This window comes from Bos grunniens, chromosome X, assembly GCF_055505025.1.
Source record: "Bos grunniens cultivar Pamir isolate PY7600 chromosome X, Bosgru_T2T1.0, whole genome shotgun sequence".
Lineage (NCBI taxonomy): Eukaryota > Metazoa > Chordata > Mammalia > Artiodactyla > Bovidae > Bos > Bos grunniens.
This window is the reverse complement of record NC_141194.1, coordinates 63,251,311-63,271,555: the sequence shown is the minus strand read 5'-3', so window position 1 is coordinate 63,271,555 and position 20,245 is coordinate 63,251,311. Positions and strand designations below refer to the sequence as shown.

The 20,245-nt window shown below is 35.8% G+C and overlaps 1 protein-coding gene and 1 non-coding gene across 2 annotated transcripts in view; one reads left to right on the top strand and one right to left on the bottom strand.

Annotated features, from left to right (window-relative positions):
- TEX11 (testis expressed 11) overlaps positions 1–20,245 on the top strand; it is a 210,130-nt gene that overhangs the window by 133,016 nt on the left and 56,869 nt on the right. Inside the window, exons 19-25 of the mRNA XM_086389929.1 lie at positions 3,245–3,369; positions 9,146–9,231; positions 11,951–12,007; positions 14,538–14,578; positions 16,238–16,324; positions 17,669–17,739; positions 20,054–20,170. Of these exons, the coding sequence (XP_086246055.1) occupies positions 3,245–3,369; positions 9,146–9,231; positions 11,951–12,007; positions 14,538–14,578; positions 16,238–16,324; positions 17,669–17,739; positions 20,054–20,170 (584 nt within the window). The remainder of the gene's footprint in view (positions 1–3,244; positions 3,370–9,145; positions 9,232–11,950; positions 12,008–14,537; positions 14,579–16,237; positions 16,325–17,668; positions 17,740–20,053; positions 20,171–20,245) is intronic.
- LOC147340574 (small nucleolar RNA SNORA11) lies at positions 19,442–19,572 on the bottom strand. Its single transcript, XR_015159972.1, has one exon. It is a non-coding gene; the product is annotated as a small nucleolar RNA SNORA11 (small nucleolar RNA).

The following is a 20,245-nucleotide window of genomic DNA, read 5'->3' as shown; positions in this document are numbered from 1 at the left end:
GAGGAGAAGGGGACGACAGAGGATGAGATAGTTGGATGGCATCACCAACTTAATGGACATGAGTTTGAGTAAACTCTGGGAGTTGGTGATGGACAGGAAGGCCTGGAGTGCTGTAGTCCATGGTGTCACAAAGAGTCAGACATGACGGAGCGACTGAACTGAACTGTCAATCCCAATTTCTCACTTCATACAACCCCCCACTTTGCTACCTTGGTGTTTATTTTTTTGTTCTCTGCATCTCTGTCTCTACTTCTGTTTTGCAAATAAGATCATCTATATAATTTTTCTAGATTCCACATATATTCAGTAATATACAATTGTTTTTCTGAATTACTTCACTAATATGACAGTCTCTAGGTCCATCCACATCTCTACAAATGACCCAATTTCATTCTTTTTTATGGCTGACTAATATTTGATAGTCTGTATATACCAAATCTCTTTATCCATTCCTCTGTTGATGGACATTTAGGTTGCTTCCGTGTCCTGACTGTTGTAAATTGTGCTGCAGGGGTGCATGTATCCTTTTGAATTATGGTTTTCTCTGGGTATGTGCCCAGTAGTGGAATTGCTGGGTCATATGATAGTTTTTAGTTTTTTAAGGAACCTCCATACTGTTCTCCATAGTGGCTGTGTCAATTTGCATTCCTACCAGCAATGCAAGAGGATTCCCCTTTCTCAAGAGGCAGGTTGGGTGGTCTGGTATTCCCATCTCTTTCAGAATTTTCCACAGTTTATTGTGATCCACACAGTCAAAGGCTTTGGCATAGTCAATAAAGCAGAAATAGATATTTTTCTGGAATTCTCTTGCTTTTTTGATGATCCAGTGGATGTTGGCAATTTGATCTCTGGTTCCTCTGCCTTTTCTAAATCCAGCTTGAACATCTGGAAGTTCACGGTTAACATATTATGGAAGCCTGACTTGGAGAATTTTGAGCATTACTTTGCTAGCGAGTGAGATGAGTGCAGTTCTGTTCTTTTAAGTTTAATTAGGTCCTATTTGTTCTTTTTTTTTTTAATTCTAGGAAGTGGTTCAAAAAAGACCCTACTGTGAATTATGTCAATGAGTGTTCTGCTTATGTTTTCCTCTAAGAGGTTTATAGTGTCTAGTCTTACATTTAGGTCTTTAATCCATTTTTAGTTTATTTCTGTGCATGGTATTAGGAAGTATTCTATTTCATTCTTTTACACATAGCTGTCCAGTTTTCCCAGCACCACTTATTGAAGAGGCTGTCTTTTCTCCACTGTATATTCTTGCTTCCTTTATCACAGATTAGGTGACCATAAGTGCATGGATTTATCTCTGGACTTTCTGTCTTGTTCCATTGCTGTACATTTCTGTTTTGTGACAGTACCATACTGTCTTGATGACTGTAGCTTTGTAACATAATCTGACATCAGGGAATCTGATCTCTCCAGCTTCAGTTTTCATTCTCAAGATTGCGTTGGATATTCAGGGTCTTTTCTGTTTCCATACAAACTGTAAAATTTTCCTACCTAGTCCTGTGGAAAATGTTGTAATTTGATAGCGATTGCATTGAATCTGTAGATTGCTTTGGGTAGTATAGTCATTTTCACAATATTGATTCTTCTGATCAAAGAACATGATATATCTCTTTTATCTGTTTGTATCATCTTTGATTTCTTTCAGCAATATCTTACAGTTTTCTGTGTACAGGTCTTTTGCTTCCTTAGGTAGATTTATTGTTAGGTTATTTTATTCTTTTTGTTGCAATGGTAAATGGGATTGTTTCCTTAATTTCTCTTTCTGATCTTTCATTGTTAGTGTTTAGGAATGCAAGAGATTTCTCTGTGTTAATTTTGTATCATGCAGCTTTACTAAATTCATTGATTTGCGCTAGTAGTTTTCTGGTGGTATATTTAGGGTTTTGTGTGTATAGTATCAGGTCATCTGCAAAGAGTGAACGTTTTACTTCTGTTCCAGTTTGTACTTCTTTTATTTGTTTGTTCTCTGATTGCTGTATCTAGGACTTCCGTGACTATGTTGAATAATAGTGGTGAGATTGTACACCTTTGTCTTGTTCCTGATCTTAGAGGAAATCTTTTTAGTTTTTCACTATTGAGAATAATGTTTGCTGTGGGTTTGTTGTATATACCCTTTATTATGTTGTGGTAGGTTCCCTCTATGCCCACTTTCTGGAGAATTTTTATCATAAATTGGTATTGAATTTTGATGAAAGCTTTTTCTTCATCTATTGTGGTGATCATATGGTTTTTATTCTTCAGTTTGTTAATATGGTGTATCACATTGATTGATTTGCATATATTTAAGAATCCTTGCCTCCCAGGGATAAATCCCACTTGATCGTGGTGTATGATCCTTATAGTGTGTTGTCACATTTGGTTTGCTAGTACTTTGTTGAGAACTTTTGAATTTATGTTTACCTGTTTTGTGTGATATTAATATAACCACTCCGGTTTTCTTTTGATAACCTCTGCCAGAGTGTATATTATCCTATCATTGTCTTTTAACCAGTTTTGGCTTTATTTTTAAAGTATGTTTTTTGTTAGTTGCGTATAGCTAAAAGTTGCTTTCTTTAATTCAGTCTGTCTCTGTCTTTTAAATGGATCCTCTAGACCATTTATATTTTAACGTGATTGTTGATATGGCTAGGTTTAAATTTAACATCTTGTTATTTGTCTTCTGTTTGTCTTTTCTGGTCTTTGTTGCCATTTTTCTTTTTTCTGCTTTTTTTTTCTGCTTTCTTTTGGGTTAATTCAATGTTTTATCATTATGTTTATCTCATTCTTTGGCTTATTAGCTATAACTTTTTCTTTTGTTATTTTAGTTGTTACTTAAGGTCTATAGTACATATATTTAACTTACCATGGTCTACCTTTAAGGCATATAATGAAATGTAATATAATTTTTTTTACTCTGTTCTGTATTATATGTACCAAATTATATTTATCCCATTCATTATTGATTAAATTTAGGATATTTTACTCTTATAAAAAATTGTTGTGTGAATATATTTGTATGTTTTTATTCACTTTTGCAGGTATATCCATGGAATAAATTCAAAGAGGTGAACTGCTCAGTTGGGCATTTTTCTGACTTTCAAGTCTTCCTTAACAGTTTAGCTATTTAGGTGACTTTTGAAAATTAATAAGATATTAGTGCTCTTAAAATGAATTCCAAAGTCATTGTGGTATAATAACCATAGATAGCTATTATCTTTGATAAGAGTATCTCATGTTTAATTGTCTCCTTGTTTTTCAGCTTTGCAGGCAATTTTCAGTTTGGAGTATTTATTAACGACTGAAGAGCAAAATGAGAATAATGTATCTACAAAGAGAACTTCAGGTGTCATGCTTTTCTGTTTGGCTGCCCAGTTTGCTTTAGAGGTAATTCTTATGTAGCCACTTATGAGATTTTTACCTCTTTTCCATTTTCAGAGACTATTATGATGGAATCATCATCAGTTAGGCACAGGAGAGGTTTTTCTTTACCATCTATTTTGCCTCATTATTTTCACACCAAATTTGGTTGTAGAATTGTTTTATTTCTCTTCATCTTTTTATAATTTAAAGTAAATAAAACAAAGTGAAGTTAGATATTTGTTCTTAAAACAATAGGAAAATACACATAGCAAAACATTAACTTTTAATAGAAACTTGAGATTTAAAATGCTCTACTATGCAAAAAAAAATATTTATTTGGAGACGTGTCTATCTCCTTGGTTTGCAAAAAAAAAGTTTGAACCTTAATGGACCTTTCTAGTTGATAACCAAAAAACAACTTTAGTTTGGAAGCAATAATAACTTGTACCTCCTTTTTTTATTGGCAAAATTCTGGTCTTAGTAATACATAGGATTAGGAAAAGCATTTTAACAACTGTCAAGTATATTATCAACAATATACAATCTGGCCACAGTTGTCTCTTCTACTTTATCTCATATTACTCCCCTGTATCATCATCATAGTGATATAAGCCACTATTACCTTAGGCACAGGGTCTAGAATAGCAGACACATAAGACTTCTATAACTCCAAGCACATTCAGTGTTTCTCAAACAGGCCAATCACATTCCTTTTTCCCTGTCTTATTGACACCATTCTATTTTTTAAGAAATGTTCTTATTTAAATGTTACCTTAAGATTTTTTTCCACTGTACAGACTTCCCAAATCAATTCTAGTTCTCAGTGCTCTCCTCCTACTCTGAATTGCAGTCATTTTTAATGTGTATACTGCTTATTTGGTCTATATTTTATATACTGCCTTATATTGCTAATGCATGGATTGTCTGTCCAACTTGACTTACAAGATCCTTGAGTTTTGAGATCCTTTAATGGACCAGAACCTGGTGGTCTGGAGTTGATGATAAGAAAGTAAAAGAGAGAGAGAGGCTGATATTCCCTGGTTTACGCAGAAAACCAGTGAAGTCCTTGACACAGGGCTTGTGTTGCTCACGAAGGCACTGGGCGCCCTCTCCAGGGGGTGAAGGCACAGTGCGCCTTCTTGAGAGGGTCTTAGAAGCCTGGGCAGGAGAGTGAGCATGAGAGTTTCTGTGCTCCAGAGAATTAGCCAGAGAGAGAGAGAAAGACACGGGGACCCAAGCTCTGATGGAGCAAAGGTGTTTTATTCAACATAGTGTGGGTATATATAGTGTCTTACAAGGTAGCTTTGTTCAGCAAAGATAAAGATCAAAAGTCTAGACTTACAAACTATGAAGGAAACATAAGGCAATCTATATCAAAGAGAGAGGGTTGTAAATAATCACTTTTACCTTATGGTTCATAAAAAGGAAGAGGGTCGTAAATAGTTATTTATTATTGTATGGAAAAACTAACGAAGGAAATGCATGCATTCCTCAGCCCTGGGAGCGGTTTGCCACCCCTCTTAATTCCTGAATATTTGGGAATTAATAAGGAACAGAGTATTCATGACAGATCCAAAACAGCACACAGGAAGCCTCCTGTTAAATGCTTCCTGACACTTGAGGACTGTATTTCTGGTACCCAGTCCAGTATCTTGCTCAAAGTAATAGCTGAATATAGTTTTGAATGATATGTGTTTTGATGTTAATGAATAGGATAATAAAACTCCTGGAAGAGGAAAAATATTTGGCAGATGTGGATACAGGATGTGTTTGTGCAGAAAATGAGAAAAAAATCTGTAATGGGGAACCCAAAAACAAATATATTTTTAAAGGAAGGTTTATACAGTTATATCTGATGGAAAGCAGAAGAAAGGTGGTGGAAGAATTATGGAACTATATTTCTGAAAAGCAAATAATTGTAATAGAAGAGAAAGAATCGGGGGGAAGAAACCCAAAGTAGTTTGAATTAGAAGATGGAAGGAAGTATGGATGAGCCAAGCCCAGGAAATTGAATATATTTCTACAAAAGAACAAGGATGGAATCCAGTCTTCACTTAGTGTAATCGCTTTGCAAAAGGCATTTCAAGTGCTAATGAGACTGTCGTTCATTCAGCAGATATTTATTGAGTAGCTACTATGTGCCTACCATTGTTCTGGGCTCTTGGTATAAATAAGTAAACAAAACATTGATATGCCTTCTTGGAGCTAACATTCAAGCAGGAGGAAAGAAAATACTAATAAGCATAATAAATAAGAAATGACATAATATGTTAGAAGTTGATAGCAATATAGAAAAAATAGAGCAGTCTTAATAGAGCAGATCAGGGATGGGAATGGGCTGAAATGGGTGTGAGTTATTTTTTTCAAATAGAGTGATGAGGATAGGTCTCATCAAGAAGATGACATTGTACGAAGACTTGAAATTGGTCAGGGAGTTAGCCCTGTAGATGGGGAAGTGAAGAGGAGCAGTATTCCAGGCAGAGGTAACACCAATTCAAAGTCTGTAAGGTAGGAACCAGGAGTAGCAAGGAAGCCAGTATGGCTAGAGTGAATAAAGGGTGGGATTAATGAGAGATCAAGTCAGAGAGGTAATAGAGTCTGGATTATATAGATCCTTATAGACTAGTGAAAGTACTTTGACTTTTACTCTGAATGACATTGGAGTGTCGTGACATGATTTGACTTTTATTTAACAGAAATACTCTTGGGTGTTATACTGAGACTAGGCCAGAAAAGAAGAGCCAAGGTGGAAGCAAGGATACCTAATAGGAAATTTTTAAAGTAATCTAGAGAAAAGATTAAGGTGACTCAGATAAGGGAGATAACAGTGGAGGTAAATGATAAGAGAATTTGCTGACAGATGAAGGGTATAAGAGAAAGAGACTGGGTCATCAAAAAGAGTTGCCATCAACTGAACTAGGAGAAGCTGCAAATAGAGCAGAGTTGGGAGGACAGTTAGGAGTGCAATTTGGACATGATGCATTTGAGATGTCTGTTAGACTATCCAAATGGAGATCCGAGTAGTCAGTTGATACAGCTCTGGAGTTCTGAAAGAGGTCGGGGCTGAAGAGAAAGGTTTACTGCTGCCGCTGCTAAGTCACTTCAGTCATGTCCGACTGTGCAACCCCATAGATGGCAGCCCACCAGGCTCCCCCATCCCTGGGATTCTCCAGGCAAGAACACTGGAGTGGGTTGCCATTTCCTTCTCCAATGCATGAAAGTGAAAAGTGAAAGTAAAGTTGCTCAGTCGTGTCTGACCCTTAGCATGGACTGCAGCCTAGCAGGCTCCTACATCCATGGGATTTTCCAGGCAAGAGTACTGGAGTGGGGTGCCATTGCCTTCTCCGAATATATAGATGATATATAAAGCTATTAGACTGGGATACCATCACCAAGGAAGGGAGTATAAATGAAATAGAGAAGATGACCAGAGACTGAGCCTGGAGCTCTCAAATATTAATGGTTTGGAGAAAAGCAGAGGAACCAGTAACTGTTCAGAGGAACTGTGGTATTAGAGAAGATTCTTGAGAGTCCCTTGGACTGCAGGTAGATCCAACCAGTCCATCCTAAAGGAAGTCAGTCTTGAATATTCATTGGAAGGACTGATGTTGAAGCTGAAGCTCCAGTACTTTGGCCACCTGATGCGAAGAACTGACTAATTTGAAAAGACTCTGATGCTGAGAAAGATTGAAGGCAGGAGGAGAAGGGGATGACAGAGGATGAGATGGTTGGATGGCATCACTGACTCAATGGACATGAGTTTGGGTAAACTCCAGGAGTTGGTGATGGACAGGGAGGCCTGGCGTGCTACAGTCCATGGGGTCACAAAGAGTTGGACACTACTGAGTGACTGAACTGAACTGAGAGGAACCAATAAAAGGGTAATTAATGAAAGAGAACAACCTATGAGGTAGGAGAAAACAAGGATGGTGTGGTGTCTTAGAAGGCAGCTGTGTTTCAAGGAGGAAAGAGTGATTATGTTGATTGTTGCTGATATGTCAAATACCATGAGGACTGAGAATTGACCATTGGAATTTATAATATGTTGGTCGTTGGTGAGTTTGACGAGCAGTTTGGGTCGAGGTAGGACAAATGCCTGATTACAGTAGGCTCAAGAGAGAATTGAAGGAAAGAAATTGTATGCAATAAGTATAGTCAATTCTGTAGAAACGTTTACTACAAAGGGAAGAAAGGAAGTTGGGCAAGAAAAATAAAAGAAGTTGGGTAGTAGTTGGTGAGAGAAGTAGGATAAAGAGGTTTGTTTATTTGCTTGAAATGGGATGAATGAGAATGCTTATATACTGATAGGAATGACCCAGTTAGAGAACAAAAGTTGGCAATGTTACAAAAATGAAAGTTGTTAGACTAATGTCATTAAACAGTAATGGACACAAGTGTGTAATTTTGGGGATTGGCTCTAGGAAGAAAAGCTGGCTTAAAACTCAGCATTCAAAAAAAATAAGATTATGGCATCCAGTCCCATCACTTCATGATGGATAGAAGGGGAAAATGTAGAAATAGTGACAGATTTTATTTTCTTGGGCTCCAAAGAAACTGTGGACGCTAACTGCAGCCATGAAATTAAAAGACACTTTCTCTTTGGAAGAAAAGCTACGACAAACCTAGATTGTGTATTAAAAAGCAGAGACATCACTTTTCCAATGAAGGTCTATATAGTCAAAGCTGTGGTTTTTCCAGTAGTCATGTATGCTTCACTTTTCTCAATGAAGTGGTAAACAAGGTCATCACCCGAGAGTAAGAATAGGAGAGGAGGTGTTGGAGACTTGAGAAAAGAGGACAAGATGTCCACTAATCATCCAGAAAATCAGAAAAGTGAATGGCAAGGGTATGTGGTATGCTTGCCTTGTAGCAGTAAGGTCCATTTGATGAAATTTTAAAATAAATAGTTGTATAGGTTTTTATCTGGCTAGTTTCAGCTGCATGGATACAGGCACAAAAGTGACTAGAAAGTTGAATTTAACCAGGCTTGGGTTTGCTGACATGACTTAGTGACTGAACAACAACAACATACTTTTGCCAGATGAACACAACGAAGCAAAAGAGGGGCGGGAAAATCAAGAAAGAAGGAAATGGTTATAATGAATCCCCATGGAATTTAAACTAGATACAGAGGAGGACTTCAAAGAGATTAGGAATGGTGAAATGTTAGTAGTGTCAATGTATTGGTGATCTTAATGCAGTGGAAGAATTGCTGGAGTGATAAAAGGAGTGAATTAGAAAGGTTTGTTGTTTATAGTCAAAAAAGAGTTGTATCCAACTCTTGCCACCCCATGGACTGTAGCCCACCAGGTTCCTCTCACCATGGAACTTCCCAGGCAAGAATACTGGAGTGGGATCATCCTGACCCAGGGATCAATCCTGTGTCTCCTGCGTTGGCAGGTGGATTTTTTTTACCACTGAGCCATTTGGGAAATCCTTATGTGGATTAGGGTGCTGGAAATGAGGGTGATCTCAGAGTCTGGGGTTCTTTTGGTTGCTGCTGATAAACAGGAATAAAGAGCACAGTAAGATTAGTCCTAGTGGAGTCAAGGCAGTGTTGGCAAGGCTATGAGTGTTTGTGGATAGAGAGGAGTGGCTTTCTGGGGACAATATGAACCTGTTTAGTAAAAAGTTTTTCAGTGAGTAATCCTTCTACCATCTTGCAGCAACTCTTAGTTTGAGAATGCAAACAGACAAGTTTAGATTTTTTTTTCTTGTCCTTAATGGGCAGGAATATAGACAGTATTTTGTAAGTATCATTTTGAAATGTAATTTAACATATCATATTTATCCTTTTTAGAATGGCCAACAAGTCGTAGCAGTAAAAGCTTTGGAAAATTTAGCTAAATATTCAGAAGAGCCGCCACAAGTTCTTACAGCTTTAAAGTAAGTAATCCACATCCTGTGGATGTAAAAGCATTTCCTCTATACATGTTACTCTTGGTCTATAAATTTTGCCGTAATAGTACTGATGGCTTCAGGCTGAAACAATGCCTACAATACCAAGTGGGGTTTTTTCCCCCAGCTTTATTGAGATATAACTGACAAATGGTGGTATTTTGTAAGTTTAAGGTATGTAACTTGGTGATTTAATACACATTCATATTATGAAATGGTTAGCACAAGAAGATTACATCCATCACCTCACAAAATACTACACTGTATGTGGTGAGAACATTTTAAGATTTACTCTCTTAGCAACCTTCATGTATATAATACAGTGTGGTTAACTACAGTCACCATGCTGTACATTAGATCTCTGGGCTGTATTCAATTTGTAACTGGAAGTTTATACCCTTTGACCAGCATCTCTCCATTTTGTCCACCCACAGGCCCTAACAAACATCATTCTACTCTGTTTCTGTGTATTTGGATTTCTTCCTTTTTTTGTTATTTCTTGCTTGCTTTCTTTTTTTTTTTTAGAGATTCCACATATAAGGGAGATAATCCAGTACTTGTCTTTCTTTGTCTGACTTATTTCACTTAGTATGATGCCTTCAAAGTCTGTCCATGTTGTCACAAAAGACAGGACTTTTCTTTTATCTAGTTAAATAATATTCCTGTGTGTGTGTGTGCAAGTACACATACTACATTTTTTTATTCCTCCATTGATGGACACTTAAGGCTGTCTCCATGTCTTAGCTATTGCAAATAATGCTATAGTGAACATGGGGGTGCAGATATTTCTTCAAGACACTGATTTCCTTTCTTTCAGATACATAACCCAAAGTTGGGTTGGTGAATTGTATAGCAGTTTTATTTTTAATTTCTGAGGAACCTCCATGCTCTTTTTCCACAGTGGCATTCCCGTCAACAATGCACAAGGGTTTCCTTTTTTCTATAAAAAAACTTATCTCTTTTTTTTGGATAATAGCCATTCTAACAGGTGTGAGGTGATATTTCACTGTGGTTTTGACTTGCATTTCCCTGATGATTATAATGTTGAGCATCTTTTCATGTACCTGTTGGCCATTTGGATGTCTTCTTTGGAAAAATATCTATACAGGGCTTCTTCCCATGTTAAAATAAGATTGTATTTTGCAGTTGAGCTGTAGGAGTTCCTTATATATTTTAGATATTAACCACTTATCATATATATTATTTGAAGATATTTTCTTCCATTCTATTAGTTGCCTTTTCATTTTTTTGATAGTTTCCTTTGCCATGCACAAAATTTTTACTGTGATTTAGCCCCACTTACTCATTTTAATTCATTTTTGCTTTTGTTGCTTGTGCTTTGGGTATCATATCCAAAAAGTCATTATCAAGGAATTTTTCCCTGTGTTTTCTTCCAGGAGTTTTATGCTTCTACGTTTTTTTGTTTTTTGTTGTTTTTTTTTTCTTTTTTAAAAATTTATTTGTTTTTTAATTGGTTTTAAGTCTTGTATTTAAGTCTTTAATCCATTTTGATCTATGTCTTCTGTGTAGTGAGAGATAAAGGTCCAGTTTCATTCTTTTGTGTGTGGATATCAATTTTCTCAGTACCACTTATTGACAAAGATTTTATTTCCTCTATTAAGTATTCATGTCTCCCTTGTCAAATATTGGTTGATGATATATAGGTGAGTTTATTTCTGGGCTCTCTATTCTATTCCATTGGTCTATGTGACTATTCTTATGCCAGTACCATGCTGTTTTAATAACTATAGCTTTGTAGTATAGTTTGAAAACAAATGTGATGGCTCTAACTTTCTTCTTCTTTTTCAAGCTTGCTTTGGTTGTTCAGGGTCTTTTGTGGTTCCATACGAATTTCAGGATTTTTTTCTTTTATTTCTGTGAAAAATGCTATTGGAAATTTGGTAAGAATGCTTAAAGTAAAAAAACAAACAAAAAAAAGAACATATCAGTTAAACCTGATCTTTTCTTTATCTCTTTCTATGAAGGAAAATGATTTATCAAAAGGGAACTTTTACATACAATAATCAGGCAGAGGAGGCTGAGGTAATGGTAGAGAATATGCCAGTGGAAAAACTGGAAACCAGAAGGGTTCTGTAGTGATTATCCTGTTGGCCAACTGTACTTGAGTCCACTCTTCTGAAGGGAAATGGAATCACAGATATAATAATATCAGAAGGAGTCTTGAGATACTTGCATATGTTTAGTCAGATAAATATCTAAAATCATCCAGGATGATTGATAGTGTTTTTTATTTTTAAAGATTTTTAAGGTTTGAAACTTAACAAAATACCTTATTTTGTCCATTTGTCATCATGCTGCCAGATCCCTTCAAAAAGTACTCATCCTAGTTTATATGGAACCCAAAGGCCAGTTCCAGGTTCCTTTATAGAAAGAAAAATATAAAAGACTTGTACATTATGCCTAATGTTCCAACAGGTGATTTGGGGCAATGATATAAACTGTGGAACTATTTAAGAATATCTAATAAGCAATGCTTTTGTTTTAAAATTATTTTACTAAAGTACTCTTCCAAAATTACTAAGTTGGTATGTTTTCATTGCAACCATTAAGACATACAAAGACTTACAAATAAAATAATTAATCTCCTTTTCCTCTCTCTTTTCTTACTTCCACCCCCTGGGGTAATCAAGATTACTAACTTGATTTCTTTCTAAGCATCATTTTTTTTTATTACTTTATCATACAGGTGTTTGTTTCGTCTTTGTCTTCCAAGAATTTCTCAAATGCCAGAATCTGAAAACAAGTAAGTTATAATTCAACAGAAATGATGTATTCACCATTAGAAAAAAAATAGAAAAACTTCCACTAGAAATGTAATATTGAGAAATATATAGTATAATGGGTAAGGGCAGTATAGACTCTGGGGCTAGTCTTCCTGGATTTATATTTTGGCTCTGCCACTTATTAGATATGTAGCCTGGGCCTCTGTTTGCTCATCTGTAGAATGGGTGTAATAATAGTACCTACCCTATGAGGTTACTGTGATGACTTGATGAATAAATAAGTGTAAAACACTTAGAATATTGCCAGACCCTTACCATGCCCTCAGTAACATTAGCTATGATTTCATTATGATATTGCATCTGTTTTTCCCATTTATTTATTTATGGCTGTGCTGGGTCCTCGTTGCTACATGCAGGCTTTCTCCAGTTGCAGTGAGTGGGGGCTACTCTCTAATTGTGGTGCGAGGGCTTCTCATTGCGGTGGCTTCTCTTGTTGTAGAGTACAGACTCTATATTATAAGCTTCAGTAGTTGTGTCTCATGGGCTCTAGAGCACAGGCTCAGTAGTTGTGGCACGTGGGTCTAGTTGCTCCTGTGGCATGTGGAATCTCACCAGACCAAGGATCAAACTTATGTCCCCTGCTTTGGCAGGCAGATTCTTAACCATGGACCATCAGGGAAGTCTGTTTTTCCCTTTTTTAACAGGAGACTTACATATAGATGTATCTCTTACTTTCCCACAGAAACATAAATAACCTGATTTTTGTTGATTCCGATTTTCTATCACCTCAGCTGGGAGTATTCAAATATCTTTCTGCTCACAGTTTCTGTGGCATATGATATCAAGAACTTAACAATTTGTGGAAGAATTAGGTCAGCCATTTTTCATTCACAAAATTCATTTACTCCTAATAATTTAAAAGAAAACTATTCAAGATCTTGAGTAGGGATGACTTTCAGAGAAATATCACTCATCTCTATTGTCTCTGCTTGAACAAAAAGTCTATAATAGTGTACCACTACTTCATTTTTGCTTTGTATGTTTGTACCTGGAGGTATAGTATTTTTTCAGCTAAATTCATTGGGAACCGTCTATAACTGAGGTAATATTATATTGATGACATAACTTTTTTTATAATACAAATTCTACCCATACATGTATGGTTAAGTTTTGCCTCTTCTTTACAGGTTCTATGAATCCATTTGAAGGGCACTTAAACTAAAAAAAAAAAAAGTATTGAGATAATTGGAATTTGAATAATGATCAAATATTTGATGATATTAAGAAATTATTGGAACTTCCCTGGTGGTACTTGGCTAAGACTCCACACTTCTAATGCAGGGGTCCTGGTTTGATCACTGGTCAGGAAACTAAATCCTACATGCCACAACTAAAAGATCCCACATGCTACAACTAAGACCCAGCACAGCCAAATAAATAATTTAAAAAAAAATTTTAAAGTATTATCTTTAAAGCATATAATGGTAATATAGTTATGATTTTTAAAGAATCCTTTTATCTTATAGACACACCCTAAAATATTTATGGATGAAATTATGTGATGTCTGGAATTTGCTTCAAAATAATATAGCTAGGTGGAAGTATCATTGAAATAAGATTGATGATGAATTAATAATTATTGAAGCTAAGCCATGGATACCTGGGGGTTCATTCATCTGTTAACACATGTAAACTTCTTTGAAATTTTCAACAATGAAAAGTTAAAGAATAAAATAGGAAACTCAGAGACTAAACCTTGATAGCTAATAGAACATAAAAGCTTCTTGAAGGCTAAAAAGGGCTATTTATATTGATCTTTGTATCTCTGAAACCTAGGACAGTATCAGATATGTAATAGTCACTCAATTTGTTTAAATGATTAAATATCAGTTCTTTATAAGAAGATCTTATATTGGACTTAAAGGGTGCTTCATACTCCATGTAATTGCAATGCAGTCAAATCCCACTCATTAAAACTAATTTGAAGATAGGGAAAAAGAAAGGCATCTTGTTTGAATTAAGGACAAACTTAAATTACAGAATATTTTTAAAATATGCCTTTATTGTTTTCATGTAAATACAGTAATAAAGAACATCCAAAAAAATAAAGAACATCTACTAGCCCACGAATGGTTCAACCAGAGCAGCTACACTTCTCTCTCTTCTTGTATATTAGAGTTTTATAAAATTTTATCTGAAACACAGGTTCTGGTTTCCCCTCTTCAAAAAAAAAAGTTGAAAATCACAGAGATCAGTACCTGCTCTCAAATTCTACGACCCTGTAATATAAAACTTTATCAGTCATTGAAATCCTTTGCTTAGGTGTAGAGGGGGAAGAGAGAAAAAAATACGAGGACATTGGGGCTGAGGAACAGTATCCTATAATGGGGAAAAACAGTGTAAAATGATAGATTTGCACCTTGAGCAACAAACTTCACAATTTTGCATTTTCTTTGAGAAGCTCTCAGGTACAAATAGAGTCTCTTTTTGATACTTTTCTGAAGTAAAGCTTTGGAACAGCAGGAAAATACTCTTTTCTTTACTTTTTAGAAGGCAAGAAATGGATAGAATTTTGGCTTACTTCAATACAGGTAAATATCTCCTTGATTATTTTCACTCATTCATCTTGCCTCTATCCTCTATCAATATATAAATTCTCCAAGTATATTGAGCACACTGCCTCAGGCTTCATGTTTGAGTTAAGCTTCATGTTTTTACTAACATTTGTCACAGCAGTATATCTAGTTTCTTTATTCACAAGCAGAGAAAAGTTTGCTGTCACTAGCATTCATCTCCAAATGTGATTTCAGCTCTGTTTTTATTACAGTTTTTAAAAAGACATTTCTGTTTTTTCCTTCCTCCCTCCCTACCTGCCTTCCATCTCTGTTTCCACTTGATTCTAACCTAGAAAATGAACAGGTAAAAAAGGATCAAAACAAAAACACTCTGAACCCCACTAATTTTCATGATCTCTGCATCAAATTCAGATTGCTTACTCTGTTATTTTGAGGCTGTCCATCGATCTATCTGGACTTCCCTGGTGGCTCAGACGGTAAAGCGTCTGTCTACAATGCGGTAGACCCGGGTTCAATCCCTGGGTCAGGAAGATCCCCTGGAGAAGGAAATGGCAATCCACTCCAGGACTATTGCCTGGAAAATCCCATGGACAGAGGAGCCTGGTAGGCTATAGTCCACAGGGTCACAAAGAGTCGGACACGACTGAGCGACTTCACTATAGTCACTATCCATCTATCCAAGTCTATGTCATCTCCTCTGTATACCAATAATTCCTGCCTGCCCACTTCATTCAGCTAACTTCCTAGCTCCATTGAATTCCTTTTTCCAACTCCATGCTTGCTTTCTTGGTGTTGCTTTTGCCTAATAGGTCTTCTGATTTCTACTGCCCATGCCTGGTGGCTCAGTGGTAAAGAATCTGCCTGCAGTGCAGGAGATGTGGGTTCAATCCCTGGGTCAGGAATATCCCTCAGAGAAGGAAATGGCAACCCACTCCAGTATTCTTGGCTAGGAAATCCCATGGACAGAGGAGCCTGGTGGGCTACGGTCCATGGGGTCACAAAAGAGTTGGGTATGACTTAGCGACTAAATAACAACAATGTACCAATTTTCTTAAGTCTAAAATACACCAAAAACTCCATATCCTAGGAATTCTATCCCATTTATTGCAGTAGTTCACTTCTACACCTCAAATATCTGTCAACAGGTTGTTAAATGTAACAAAGCAGTTTAGAAACCACAGCTTTTCAAAAGAGGAATGTTTACTGTTGGCATTCTCTCTCAGAAGGGCACAAGAGTATGTAATAAATGTTTTCTGATGATCACAACAGATTTTGGTTCTGTACTTTGCTTGCTTAGGAGTTCAGTAAATAAATATTATGCTAACCTATCAGTATCTTTCCAATCCTCAATCTCCATTTCAGTATTTTAAATGATTATTTCTATTTTTTTCCTTACACATAAATCATATCTTTCTACCTCAGGTAGTGAATGATTGCTCTAATTAAAAATCTCTCCAAAGATGTGTTTGTTCTCCAGAGTTTGAATTAACAGTTTATAAGAGCTTGGTAATGCTTTTTGTCATTTTAATTATTTTGGTATGCACTCATGCACACACACTGAAAAAGGACTTTCTAAATCCAGGCTCATGTCTGACTGTTTTTAAAGCAGGATTAACAACTTTGTTAGAGTATAAAGTAAAAGACCTCAATATCAGATTTTCTTGTTTGATGCAGCACTCCTGAACCTTACTCAGTTATTTGAAGGAGAAACCTGGACTTTAGCCTCTAAGATTAACGAAGCTCATTGGTTTCGAAAAACAGGTAAAAGGAAATTGTGTGGCTAAGCGAAACATTGTGGGGTGATAGAATCAGACAGATTCAAATTCTAGCTCTTAAATTTATAGCTATGGGTAAAAGGATAACTTGCTTAATCTCAGTTTTACTATAAAAAATGGGGAACCTGGGACATACCATGCACTCACTGTTAGTTTTCTTCATTTTCTATTGAAATGAATCTAAGAATAAAATAATGAATTAGAACTGCAGGTCTCCAAGGTTATGTTCCTAAACTTGTTCTAGAATGCCCAATTTATCTCTAAATGTGAATCCTGAAAAATAAACTATATGCAACAATATGAATGAATCACAACAAAATGAATGTTGAGCAAAAGAAGCCAGATGTTATGTATATACTGCATGGATCCATTTATATATAGTAAGAAACAAAAAGCCAGCAAACTAATTTACAGTCTTAGAACTCAGGATAGTGGTTACCCTTGAAGGGAGTAGTACTTGAAGAGGGTAGGTGGGATTGCTTCTGGGTTTCTGGTAATGATAAAGATCTTTGATCTGGATTGGTTACATGGATATTATATACTTTATGAAAATTCATCACATTATACGGTTATGAGTTATGCAATTTACTTTATGCAGATTCTATTTATAAAATTTACACTCCAGTGATAAGTAAGCAAGAGCAATTAAGCATCAGTGTTATAAGGTTAACTGGTTCTTCATGAACCTTTTTCTGCTTTATGGGGTTTACTGGGTCTCTAGGAGAAAAGGGAATAAATACAACAATCTGGTTTCTGGGAAACTTATGTGTATAATGGAAAATAGAAAACATTTAAATTACAGAAAGATTTAATGACTTTGATGTTTTAGAAGTTCAAAAAGTTATTTCTCAATACCTGTTTCACTGAATTTTAATTTTGATTTTTCAAGATAAAGATCATGCTGAATGTTGCCTAATGGGGATGTCCACAGGTCTATGAAAGATGTGAATCTTTCCATCAGTTTTCCTGAACGTTGAGTCTAATATACCTGATCTTTGCTTAATTTTAACTTTCTTTCAATGTGATACTCATTTTTTAGATGGATTCGTGTCAACTAAGAATTTATTGTATATCCCTGATTTAAAAAAAAATTCAACACTATTGCCATTAGTCATTGTCCTAGAATTAAAGATTGGAAGTAATAGAAGTCTCTAAGTTTACCTGGAAAAAATTTCTCTAAAAACCTAAAGTTAGCTTTTTTTAACCCTTGAGAAACCCCACATTAGTATGTTAATATTAAGGATGTGGAGATTATAAATCTGTGGAGATTATAATGGTACAGAATAAACAGTGAATTTTCATAATTATGTTATTTTATGTTAATGTTCAGCTTGGAACTTGGCCGTGCAATGTGAGAAAGATCCACTGTCAATGAGAGAATTTTTTGTACTTTCTTACAAGGTAAGTCTCTTCTAACAGGTATCTCATGTATGAACCACAACAAGGATATGACCCTATGGCTATAGTCAAGGACTAAGTATAGAGTGAGATTGGCTTTTAATCTAGGAACTCTTAATATACGTTTAAGCAGGAATGACCTAAGGAGAATTTGCTCCCTAGAGGATATAATATGAGAACATGAGGTAGATCTCCCCATACCACAGTATCACAAACAACCATCCTGGAGTGTAAAGTTCTACCATAAGAGACTTACTCTTTTATCTTTGAAGGAATTTCAGTCTCTCAAAGTCCTATATAAAAATCTAACTATTTTTAGAAGGAAATACTCTAAGAAGTTGTAAATTACCAAAACATTAGGAACGGTTCTGGATATAAGTCTGTAGGAATATAGAATAGGTATTTGGGGACAACAGGAGGTTAAAAGGATGCTAAGAAGTTTAGATCTGCTTTATAACTTTTCTGAGAGCAAGCTCTATGTATAAGGATTTGAGTTTGTTTTGCAATTATAAGCACTTAAAAATAGTCATTAGCCTGCAAGGTAGAGGTTAAATGACAGGCAAAGGAACAAGCATTGATGAGAGGATGAAAGGGGAGGTGGTAAAGAATATCCCTCATACACATTCAGGAGTATGAAATCTGTTATGTTGACATAGATCAGTTGTTTTAGAACTGGAAAAGACTATATAGGTAATCTAGCACAACTCCTTCACCTTATATATGAGTTACCTGAGATGTAGAGATTGAGTATCTTGAAATGCTATTTAGTTAAGTGATGGTGATGATTATGATCACTAAATATTTGGGGAGCATAAGAAATAATGTTTGAAAATTTAAGTATAATTGCCATTTTAATGAGGTAAATCAGTTTTAGTTTTGACATTTATGATAGCACTAGTAGAATTCCATGTTAGAATCCTAAGTAGCCTAGAATTTTATTGTAGTACAATGCTGGGAGGTTATTTTTTGAGGTTAATTTGTGCTTTTATTTGCCAGCATAACTTGGCTAGAGTGGCCTACAAACTTTGTTAATCTTGTGTGTAATATGTATACACACATGAAAGGGAAACAAAAGTTTTGCCAAAAATGTCTACCCTGAGTGTTAATTCTTTTTTTTTTTTTTGACTTTTTAGACCAGTTTTAGGTTTACAACAAAATTGACAGGTACAGAAATTTCCCATATATCCCCTTCCCACACATGCATAGCCATTATTAACTAAGTGGTACCTTTTTTAAAAAAACCAAGAACGAAATGCATTGACACATCATAATTACCAAAGTCCACAGTTCACCATAGGGTTTGCTTTAATAAGTGAGAGTAGTGTTGCATATTCTGTGGGTTTAGACAAAAGTACAATGACATATATCCATCATTATAATGTGATACACAGTATTTCACTGCTCATAAAACTTCTGTACCCTGTGTATTCATCTCCCCTCTCCCCCCAAACTCCTGGCAACTGTTGATCTTTTTATGGTCTCCATAGTTTTATGTTTTCCAGAATGGCATGCTGTTGCAATCTATTTTTTCTTTTTCTTTCCTTGGAAAGAGAGGTTCAAAGTCTTTATAAGATCACCCATGGTCCACTCATGTGTGTACCTCACCAGCTCTAGGTGGCAAACTTCTCTATTAAATACTGTAGGTTTTCTTCCAGTATTGAGCCCCACTGGTCCTACCAGCAACCATGTGGAGCTACAGAGAGACATGTGTTTGGGTATTTGTTCATAGAAAGGCCACAAGTTTTGTGCCCCTTGTCACAATGAACCCAGATTCCTGTTGGGTGTGTTATAAACAGAGGACTCATTTCTTCAGGCCCCCTACTCTAAGCACACCCCATGGGAGTTTTTTTCTAAAGCTAGAGTACAAGGTTTAATGATGAAGTTATCCTAATGCCTGTCAAGATTTGACATTGTCTCTTTCAGCCATGAACAATATAGGTACTAATTTCAGCTCTATTCAATGCAAAGGGAAAATCTATTTGCCAGGGGAAAAATCACTTAGAAATTACAACATAAGCCAAGAAGTAAATCACTAGATAAAGATACAGGGCCAAATGACAGTACTTGTCACTGGGAAAGAGGAAAATTCTGAAGAAATGAAGCTTTTTAATCTCTCAAAAAGTGCTAAAAAATAGAAAGTAATATAAAATTAAAACCATAAATCAGTGTTATAGCCGATATCATCGTTAAGGTGAGATGTGGTTTTCCAGCTGAATTTTGTCATTCAGACAGGATGTTGCTGATTTTCATTCTGATTGTTTGTGTTCACCTGGCAGAATTCTCCCTATTCATTGATGTTCTGGTTATTTCTTATCAGATGTCCCTGTTTTGTCCTTCTGATCAAGTAATTCTGATTGCACAGAAAACATGTCTACTCATGGCAGCTGCAATTGATCTACAGCAAGGGAGAAAAGCTTCAACAGCTTTTGAACAGGTAACGTGCAACCTTCAAAGAAAATGCAAGCATTCAGTGTGCTGTTTGGTATGTTTGCCTTCCTTCATGCAATTC